Raw genomic sequence first — 11,318 nt, forward strand, 5'->3', positions numbered from 1 at the left:
TGGCAGTCAAGGAAGTGGAGCATGTCCGAGCGTACCCTCCGAATAGGAAAGGCAGTGATCAAATTAGCTCGCGCGCAGGTGCTGGGTAGACTGTTTACATCACAGAAGCTTGGTTGGCTACGTCCAGTGCGAAAACAGTTCAATATACATGCATAGGCTACGCACGGTGCGAAAGAAGTTCAGGCTACGTACGGCGCGAAAGAAGTTCAACATACAGAGATGGCTACGGCCTGAGAAGGCCTTTATCCCTAAGTGGATTACGACACTAAGTCAAGTAAAAGTGACTTAAGAATAGGTTTTACCCTTTCTGGCAATAAAACAGGTGTTGAGATGTTCAAACACCAAAAAGATACATTTTGCAAGGCAACAAGTCTGCACTAACCACACGTATGTAATCGTGCAAACAAAACATGCTCTGATAATAATATATGCATTGTTTTTTAAACTGATTGGCCTACACCAGAAACAGCCTTCTTCATGGCCTAGCCAAAACGCGAACAGATTTATTGCCAGAAAAGAAAAAAAACTTATTCTTAATTTTAATACTTTGATACTGCCAAAAAAGGTCCCATAATAAAAGTAACTTCCCTGCCCAAACAGCCAGAGGCAGTGAGGGGTTGCATCTACATCGGCAGGCGTGCGTGCGCAATGTTCCGAGCACAAGTAAAATTTAAGACGAACGCCGACAAAACGCAAGATGCTCACGCGAAAACAGATATATATCAAGCACGGGGGCACAGTCGTCAATGACGATGTATCCAGTGATGCAAGGAATCAATAGGAATAGCGTGGAATCGATGTACATCTGTATGCACAGACCATGAAGCATCGTGACTGCAACAACAACAACAACAACAAAAATCGTTGCCTCGTTGTTCATGGGACACTTTACCGACATTGCCCTGCAACATTTGCAAACATCAGCAGCTTTCTGCCGACATCGAATGAACCATGCTGGCCCTAATCTGCGAAATGTTTGTTGAGAACAAATGCGAATCAAATACTACATATAGATATTGTATCCCAATTGTGCTATCGGTGTCATATCAGGATCGCGCCCCTACGAAGCAATACATCCCCCCCTCCTCCCCGCTTTGTTATAACCACCACACGGAAGCTGATATCAGATAACTCCTTCATACATTTATTCACATAGTTTTGTCATGCAATCACAGGTGGTGGTGGGTTTGGATCTGAGCCCCAGGATCACAGTGGTGCCAGCTTGGCATTCTTGACCTCTGAGCCACCGAGTGACCTTGAGTAATGATTGACACACAGGCTTTCGCGACCAATATTACACATAAAGTGTTTTTTTTGTGGGTGGGATCGAATTGTAAATGTTGTGGGTTTACTCTCCAATACACCGGCGTGCTGAACTAGTAACCAATTGGCACGCTTTGTTGACATAACAAACCTTACTCATTGCCTGTGTTGGGTGGTGGCGGGTTTAGCGACACATTTATATGCACGCGAGTAAATTGCTTATAATGACAATGTTGGAATATTTACAAACAAACCACTCTGTGCCATCGCCGTGAACCACATCTCAAAATTTGAAATGTACCAGTAAGTAAGCCGTGACGATATAATGTTGATGGAAAATGAATTTTTTTTTCGCAGGATTCATTTAGTGAATAATGAAAGCTAGCTGTAGGTCGCCACACGAAGCAGAACAAACAGAGCACGCGTGGAAATCAAACTAAACGCGTCACCACGCTCCAGTGAATAATGGGACGGCGCAATCTCCATTGGTGACCCACAGCCAAAGGCCCGAACTGTAAAACTAATAATAACAAGGCTGGGATAACACCCGTGCCGCGCTTCCACTGTGTCTCCTAGCAGGACAGAGCGTGGCGCTGGGCATCGACCTCTCCTTCCACAAGGGCTACGAAATGTACCGAGCCGACCACATCTCTCCCAAGAAGTACTTCTTCAACAACGACAAGGTCAACATCCTGCCCAACCAATCGGCCAAGGACTCGGAGCATGCCAGCTGCGGCGTCGGGGGCATCGGCGGCGTCGGCGTCGGCACCGGCACGGGAACCGCTGCTCCACTCCGGTCCCAGCCGTACTCGTCGGCCCGGGTGGAGGTGGCCTCGGCACCCAAGTCGCAGGTGGTGAACGCCGAGGTGTCCCCGCCGCGCTACGCCCAGCCGTGCGACTTCCGCGACGAGGTGTCGGCGATGTTCGGCGGGCAGACGCAGAAACGCTTCGGGGCCAGGGAGGGCCGCCGTTCCGAGAGCGGGGCCGACGGCCTCCACGGGGACCGGACCACGCGCAGCGGCCTCTACCTGCACGACGGCCTCCACTCGGACGGCCTCGAGTGGGAGTGGTGCCGCAGCAAGTCGGAGCGCACGCCGCGACAGGCAAGGCTCCCGCGCCATCGCGCCCAAGCAGCTCGCCGCACTTTCTCTAGGGGCGAGATGTTAACTACCTCGCCCGGTATACAGGAGGTCGTGGGTTCGAGGCCTAAACCCCGACGCGCGTTGTATACTTGGAGTTTGCGTGTTCTCACTCTCCCCGTGGTCGCGTGTGAATTTTTCTCCGGATCCTCTGGTTTTCCTTCATGCATTTAGAATCGAAGTGCATTTAAGGTATTTGGCCGCGATAAAAGTCCACGCAATAAGCCACTTTGTTGAGCTGTCATTTGTGGTCAGGTCGCCTCTGAAAAGAGATATATAGCTCAGTGAGCTTTACCTGGTCAAATAAAAAGTAGTTTTTCCTGCCATTGACAAGGCTGCGAGGCCGCTTTGGTAGTTCAACACGATCAATGTTACATAAACTTTAAATGGACGCGAACTGCGAAAAAGAATAAATAACGGTCAGGTACAGTTACCGAAAGACTCAAAACATATCAATTCCTGCAGTCGCGAAAGCTTTAAGCCAAGATTTAACTCAACATTAGTGTTACTATACGTTACCATTACTGTGCGCTACCTTTACTTTCGCCCGTAATTGTAGGTCACCGTAACTTTAGGGTGCCGTTGTTGTCTATCATGCATTTAGCTCCAGACCATTCATTCACTTATTAAGTTGTTGAGCCAGCTGGCCAGGATTGTGAAAAAACCTCGCCCACTTTTCATCCAGGCAACTGCAGAGCACAGACTCAGTGTTATTAGCCTGACATTAAAGCTAACTGACTGCTACATATTCTTGGTTCTTTCGGTAAAGTCACGTAGAAGGGAAATAATATAATAATACAAATATAAAACAATACAATTCTCACGACGTTTCGACTGCAACACAAGCAATCGAAACTTCGTGATAATTGTATTGTTTTATATTTCTATTATAATATTATTTCCCTTCTATGTGACTTTACCGAAAGAACCAAGAATATGAATCCCTGCAGTCACGAAAGCTTTAAATCAAAATTTGACTGCTACATGTTTACGATATCATTTCCAGAATTATTTTTCCGGAGCGAATGTTTTTTTTTCTTCTTATAATAATGCACAACACATTGGGAGAATATTATTAGCAAACCTTCACCAATTAAATGCATTGGGATGTCGCCATGGCCTTACAATCCATAGGTCGCCGGTTCGATCCGATCTCCCTGTATTGCAGTTGAATCAATGGGAGAATTTATGAAATCCTTCCACCTCTGTGGCCAGGTTGTTTCTGAAAAACCTAATAGCCAGTGGGCTTTGCCTGATAGTATATTACTGATTTGCTTCGCTTTCCTATACTTTACATTCCTATTGTGTTTTTGTATTGTTTGTTTTTGTAACTTTCTGAGCCGCCCTTACTCGGCATCTGTGAAAAAGAGCTTCACGGCTCATCGGAATCCTCCAGTGTCAATAAATATTCTGATTCTGTTATGCGGGTACGCAGAAATTAGTCAAGAGGCAGGTCACGTGTGGCGGGGTAAAGTGTAGGTACTCCCAAGCTCTGGGCAGCGTGGAAAAGTAGGCCAAATCCCTCGAGAGTTTAATCTTGCGGAGGCCCTTCTGCCAGCAGTGGCATGAGCTCGCAATTCCGTGGCTACACCTTTGCCTTCTTATATACATTGAATCTGTTTGGATAACATTGTTGACACGTCGTCAAAGGGAGTGTAGGTAACTGCTGCACACGCTGCTGCACTTGTGTGGTCAGTATTACGGTTTGGCTGAACGTAGAACATTTTACTCGTTCCCATTTGCAGTGAGGTTCCTGCTGTCACTTTGAAAAAAATTCACAACAATAACATCCTTCATAATTGTTTCAGCACGACGCCCGCGTCGCTGCGCTCACCTGCCTCAATTAATTCCATTTAACAATTATTATGAGTAACTTTTTAGTCACTGGCAGCTTAAATGAGAATTAAAAACGGCAGTTATTAGAGGCGATGACATGAGACTTTAATTAACCTGAACATTTTGGACTGTGCATGTAAGTTCCTCACATTCGCTGCTGTGGTGGCACAACGGAACTTTCCCATTTACAACAAATACACCTCTTCCAAGACAGAAAACACTGCAGTCTGATGTTTTAACCGCCTTGTTTACAAGTTAAAACACTTAAAAAGTAGCCAGGCAGACAAGCTTAGCAGTTATAGGAATACCTGTTGCACGTATAATCTGTCATTCTTGCTGCAGCCAGTCTGTTTATGACCGGCCATTTCTTCTTTCCGCAATCAGACCCCTGCTTTCTTCAATGGATGCGTACAGATTGCAGTGGTAGCGGAAAAAGAGAGGGCTTTGGGCTGAACTCTAAAAATAGATCGAGTTGCTGTGAGAACTTTTCCTTGAGCCTGGCTGCGATCAGCCGCTCTCGTCGCTGCGCTACCTGGGAGCAAACTTCCCCGAGTGTCGCTTGCCAGTGACTCGTCGGGTCTCAGGAGTTAAGTACTCGGATGGCAGGCTGCCTGCACATACCAGATGTTGTTAGGGTTTGGACTGCAAGGACGCGACAAGCAGAGACAGAATTGTAATTCCATGAGTGCATATGTGTCGGGGCAGAGCTCCGAGTGACATTCCCCATGTATGCGCGGACTTCCACGATTGTTCACGTTTCCTCTGGCGTCGCAAACACTTGCAATCGATCAATGTAGCACGTGGGTTTTCCTGGATAAATATAGGTACAGGTGCAGCCCTTCTATTAACTGCCCATGTCACTGCTGGTGGAAGAATTGTCTACACTAGAGGGAGCTCTGTTTGTCACGTGATATATTTATTTCAAACTGGCCAGATGAAATGTTGGATAAGCGATTGCAGCTAAATGTTTTTTTTATCAGAATCAGAATTTAGTTTTTGTTATCCTGGAATAATCTGATGGGCTATGAAGATAATTTTTCACAGATGCCTGGAAGGGGCGGGTCAGCGAGTTACAACAACACACAATTCAACAACATAGAGAAACGGAGGTCAAGTCACTAAAAATAAATATGTACAAATAAATGAAAAATTTAAAGACAAATTGCATAAGGACATACATTCCTGCAACCTTGGGAAAGGCAGCAAAACAACAACAACAACAGTCCCAGACCACACCAAGACATCAACACAGAGTCCCTCAATAAAATTGCACGTTAAAATTTAACTATCGATACACAGGTAACGATCAAAGTAAAAAAATCACATTTGTGAATGTTATTTTTTTCCGGCACGAATCTAGATCACAAGCTGATAATATAAGCAGGGACATAATCAAATGCACTAATAAATAGGAGAGGTATGTGATTCATGTTCAGCCTACAAACGGAGCACTTATACTGGTAGGAACCTCCTGGTTATACCATCCAAAAATGGGAGGGTGGGGAGGGGCTGGGTGTGGAGGTGGGGTGGGGCTGGGTGGGGAGGGACTGGGTGGGGAGGGTGGGTCTGGGTGGGAAGTGGGAGGCTTCGGGCTGGATGGGGAGGAGAGGGGCTGGTCATCCCGTGGTGCCCTTATAAAACTCAACGTTTAACCTACTCACGCCGGCTTGTGCCCGCCCTCACAGTCAGCCACATTTGCGGAATACACCACGCCGCCGTTGACCCTGGCCATTGACCGAGCAACCCAACGTTCCTACCAGCTCCCTCCGCAGGAATGTGTTTTGGCAGTGCGTGCACCACGGAGATGGAGCACTGAAATCAAATATAGTGCAGGCGCTCGGTGGATTGTTACATCACGGAACTGCGAGAGATGGTCACAGCTTGGGTTTCCCTTCATCCAGCAGCGGATTGACCATGGCCGATGATGAGGATATTAAACTATTTTAATTTTACCAGCTAAGGTCCGCTATGTAGCATTTTTTTCATAAGCAAACTGGCCACAAATTAATGGTCAACGAAGTGGCTTATCAACACAGTGGACATTTATAGAAGCAGCAAAATGTTCAAAACGCGTGTTTCTAAATGTGGAGGGAAAAACCGGAGGACCCGGTGAAGAATCCACGTGGCCACGGAGTGAGACACTCAAACTCCAAATAATCAACAGGCGTCAGGGTCGGGATCGAACCCACGAACAGCAGCGTGTACCAGGCGAGGTAGTTAACATTTCGCCACTGCGGCGCCCCAATGTGTCAGTGTATAAAAAAAAACTAAAAGGGTTTGGCGCCTCAACCACAAAGACCGCCGGCTACCATTAATTATGTATGCGGAATCCGGGTTCCTCTGGATTTGAGCTTCATGCAGTCCCGCGAGATCGACTCAAAAGGATCAGGCATTACATGTTCTAGTTGAATTGCCAAGACTTTGGAACTCCCTCCCGGCTGAGATGCACCTCACACGTACTCTGCTAGGCTTTAGGGAAACGATGAAAGTGCATTTCGTTCACAAAAGCTTTGGTTGAAGTGTGTGTGTGTCTGTGTGTGGAATGAAAACTGCTGTTATTATATAAATAATGTAAGGGGCTCCGAGACCTACGAGGGAAAAGGTGCCGTGTAAAAACAGTAAAAGCAAAGAATATATTTCCGTACCATTATCTCTTTCACGCGTGTTGGGGTTGTACCGCATATTGTTGGGCAAGTTGTCCACGTGGCGGAAGCTTCTTCATGAACCGAGCCAAGAAGTGATGCTTCCGGCGCGTGGCACGAAGAAACGTCGGACATTGTGCCAAACAACGTGCGGCACGACCCGAAAAGCGACGCACATGCGCACACACACACAGACATGTATCCGTGGAGCTGTACGGCACGACCGTGACAACCTACGCAGTGCTGTCTGAGAATTTCTCTCCATCCCCCCCGCCTCAACAAGGCCAGGGGCTCAAACTGACTTTAACGCTCAAACTGACTTTAACACAATATCTGCACAATGACACCCTGACATATTTGCACTACGTTACCCTATTTGCATTTTTGTAATTTTATATTGTACATTATAGCTATTGTATATTTTAGATTTTATTTTATTCAATTTTTACATACTTTAGCTCCTTAGTATTAGTTAGACTTGTACCTTTAATATAGTTAGACTTGTAAACCACTTATTTAAGATTTAAGATTCCTATATGTTGAATGTATGCACCTTCCAGCCAAAGTAAAAGTAAATTCCTTGTCTGTGCGAACTGTCATGGCGAATAAAACCCCTTTCTGATTCTGATTTATAAACCACCCTCGCAAAAATAAAAAAATAAAACAACCCCGTGTCTCTGTTCGCAGCGTCTGGGCGGCCTCTCGACTCCGCTGTGCGCCATCCAAGGCACCGTGTCGCTGCAGTCGCCCACCGGCAAGACGCTGTCGCTCTCCACCTACGAGATCAGCGGCGACGGCAAGCAAGCGCTGCCCGTGCCCCGCAAGGTGGAGGTCTACCGCTCCAAGAGCGTCGGGCACCAGCCCAGCTCGGAGGGGGGCTGCGGCGGCGGCGGCGGCGGCCTCGGCGACACCAACGTGAAGATTCACCTCGAGGTGCTGGAGATCTGCGACAACGGCGACAAGATGGACACGGTGTCCATCGTGAGCAACATCAGCCAGTCGTCGACGCGCGCGCGCTCGCCCTCGCTGCGCTACTCTCGCAAGGAGAACCGCTTCGTGTCGGTGGACCTGGACGAGAGCGCCTCCTACTCGCTCTTCATCCCCTCCAACAGCCCCGAGAGCGACATCAACATCACCATCCCCGACACGGTGGAGGCGCACCGGCAAAACAGCCGCAAGGAACGGCCGGACGACGGCGGCGGCTACAAGGAGGAGATCCAGCTGCTGAACCAGGTGTACCGCGAGCGGGAGAAGGGCGACACCGCCACTGCCGCCGCCACTTAGCCGAGTTGCGTCGTCTTCTTCCTCCTCCGTCCGTGTGGTGGCGGTGGTTGTTTTATTTTGTTGGCTTTTCAAACTCAAGTTTTGTTGTTGTTGTTGTCGTCGTCGTCATGAGAACTAGACGCGAGGGTTGTTGAGCCATGTGGATGGCGCTGCACTCGGCGGTCGTAGAAGCTGTACGCGTCTTGAGTTTTTATATTATCACGATTGTTACTATCGTTCAGCATGTCAGTGTCGCTGCAGCTCATCGTGCGTGTCGAAAGACGTCGGGGAAATGAAGGGAATGGATTCAAAGAAAAGAAAAAAAACCTTGCCAGGAGAGTCCCGAGTGTCATTTAGTCCGCGAGGCACTTTGTGTAAGGCGCATCTCCGCTGGGCAGCGCCGAGACAGCGGGAGAGAAAGTCCACGTGTGCTATGGTAGAGGGACAAGTCTCTCCGCAGGCCAACAGGTGAAGGTCACTTCACCAATTTTTATCCACTGCAGAGAATCGATGGACTGGACTGGAACTCACGGCATTTTCCAACCGAGAGTCGGACGATTGGGCATCGCGGTTAGAACGCTGCGCGTATTAACGCGACCGTGATGGGCGCGGAGCGTGGAAGTGGCCGGGGCCACGGACATTTGAGAGAGAGAGAGAGAGGAACGCTGCTGCTTTGAGCTCCGAATAAAACAAAAGGAGAGAGAAAAAAAAGCACAATCGGTGGCTGTTCTATTGACACGCGGCCGCAACGCTGCTGCCGGCGAAGTCAGCGGAGGAACCCCGAACGACGCAATCAGCCTTAAGTGCTTACGTTTGCAAGTGATGCAAAATGATCGCATAGGGTCCACGGCCTTACAAGCAACGGTGAAGGCGACGGTCAACACATAACGCCGGTTTCGAACCTTTGTAATCATGAATACGAAGACAACTGCATTTTAATATTTTAGAAGAAAAATAGCGTTCGTTATTTTACAACTCTTGAGTCTTAAACAAAAGTTCACAACGAATGTCCGTGACGTTGGGGAGGTAACATTACCCCCCCCCCCCCCGGTTATTTTATTTGATATGGAATGAGTTCAAACAGAGCTCTGGGCATGCAGCTCCATTGACGTGTTGTCTACTTGTCAAAGGCCAAAGGAACAGTTAGGCGTATTCTATGTCACTTTATCTTTTTGCAAGGCAGTGTATGCTAACAAACAAAGATAAAGATCCCCCCCCCTAGTATAGCCTTTACAGACTGTTGGGCAAGTGCTCTATGTGAGCACCTATGAAGGGCGGTATGGCACACGAGGGGTGGGTGGCCAGCTCCACGCCCGACCGCCTTTGTCTCCCCAGTAGCGATGTTTTTACACATTGCGCCAGGTACTCAATTGAGGCTGAATCGACCTAGGGGAGGCCCGGGACCGGTTCAGATAATCGTCACCGCTGGTGTTGGCCGTGAGCGAGAATTGAATTTGGGTCGCTGGGTTTGTAGAGCAGTGCGCTAACCACTATACCAACTGAATACGCACACACACACTCCGTGATTCACAGTTCCACATGTTTAAGTGGGAGGATGTGTCATCAGCACTCAGAATAAACTGCCCCTCTAGAGCGGGTTCTTTTGTCAGCATGTTTAATGGGCAATTTACTTTTTAATGAGCAGTTATTTTTTCTCTCTCTCTACTTTTCCAAAAAGTAAATTCTTACACAAAAGGAGCTAACGGAAATGCATGCACAAATGATCCATGTTGATGAACGGAACTGTTTCAGGTTCATCATAAAGTCGAAAGAAGATCCTTGCGCCCTTCACAGGCTGACCTTGCATTGACTGTGCACGATCTGCACCCATTGTAAATCCCCGCACGTAAAATGTGCACGTTTGTAATTTCTCATTTGAAGTTGTCGTTGTTGTTTATAAACTTGCACGCAGAGCAGATGACCGCAAAGCGCCATCATCATCATCATCAGCAGCAGCCACGATATATTAATGCTGAAAGGCCTTCACCCCCAAAGCCACCGCCCTATCTCATGACAGCTGCAGCACATCGCCAAATGCCATTGCTCCATCTCCGCAGCAGATGTACTTTATCAGGCGTTATTCCGTCCCTTGGCTGCTACTCAGGCATTAGTATCAACCACCGACTGTGATCCATCTCGCGTTGTGTCCTGCCCAATGCAACCGTCTCTCTTTTCTTCACAGTCAACGCGATGCCTCCAACTTGCCAATGTTCTCTAATCCACATGTCCCTCTTTCTGCCTCCGAGTTCAATTCCGAGCATTCACCTCGCCCAAGCATCTTTGGACACTTTTCAGGTGTTGTGTTCCATTTCTCCGTCATTTTTATGGATCCATTTGACGTGGCAGGTATTACGCACTGATGTATAACCATTGCGGTTATCTTGTCCTAGGTCACCATCGAAATACATTTGAGCAAATGTGAATGACTGACAGGCAACAGTGAGACAGAGTGTGCACCGGTTTTGTCAATGTTAGGACTCATCAGCACAGTACAGTCATCCATGCTCACTGCTGCAGTGTCTGCCTCTGGAGACCAGTTATCTGGAGATACCACTTCCACGCCCTAGGGCCCATTAGCTTGGCTAATGCCAACAATAATCACGTATGCAAATGGAGAGAACACCCCATCATGAAATAATTATAGGTGTTTTCCAACTGGAATCGGGGACACAAAGGCATGAATATAATTGGCGAAAACAATCACCGCCGTCTCGTATTTTTCCACTACATAGTCATGACAACGTTCAACTGGGTCATCCACTACCGCGTTTAGTTACTTACGAAGCCAATCACGAGTTGAAGGGAGATCGTCCAGAAGTTCCGGCAGGCCTCTCCGTAGGACAACCACTGTTGACTTCCCCACGCAATGGTTTTTATTTCATGGATCCTGAAGGGATGATGGGTTGCATCAACCCCTAAACCAGGACTTGAACGCATAACCTTCTGATCGCGAGCCACTGAAAAACCTTGGGAGAAAATAATAACAATGCAACTGCATTGGCAGTAGTGCACAAGCACAAATTAAAACATCGACTCACTTTCATAATCGAAATGTTGGTTTAGATCGCATGCATATAAATGTGTCGTTGAACCAGCAACCACCCAACACAGCCAATTAGTAAGGTTTGTATTATAAAGAGAACGTACCAATTCGTTACTAGTTCATCACACCAGT

At 47.6% G+C, this 11,318-nt stretch overlaps 1 protein-coding gene across 1 annotated transcript in view; it reads left to right on the forward strand.

Moving 5' to 3' along the window:
• LOC144730694 (putative G-protein coupled receptor 149) overlaps positions 1 to 11,318 on the forward strand; it is a 31,254-nt gene extending 19,936 nt beyond the window's left edge. Inside the window, exons 3-4 of the mRNA XM_078611383.1 lie at positions 1,840 to 2,366; positions 7,568 to 11,318. Of these exons, the coding sequence (XP_078467509.1) occupies positions 1,840 to 2,366; positions 7,568 to 8,164 (1,124 nt within the window). The 3' untranslated portion in view covers positions 8,165 to 11,318. The remainder of the gene's footprint in view (positions 1 to 1,839; positions 2,367 to 7,567) is intronic.

Source organism: Lampetra planeri, chromosome 36 (assembly GCF_965212315.1).
Source record: "Lampetra planeri chromosome 36, kcLamPlan1.2.h2, whole genome shotgun sequence".
Taxonomy (NCBI): Eukaryota; Metazoa; Chordata; class Hyperoartia; order Petromyzontiformes; family Petromyzontidae; genus Lampetra; species Lampetra planeri.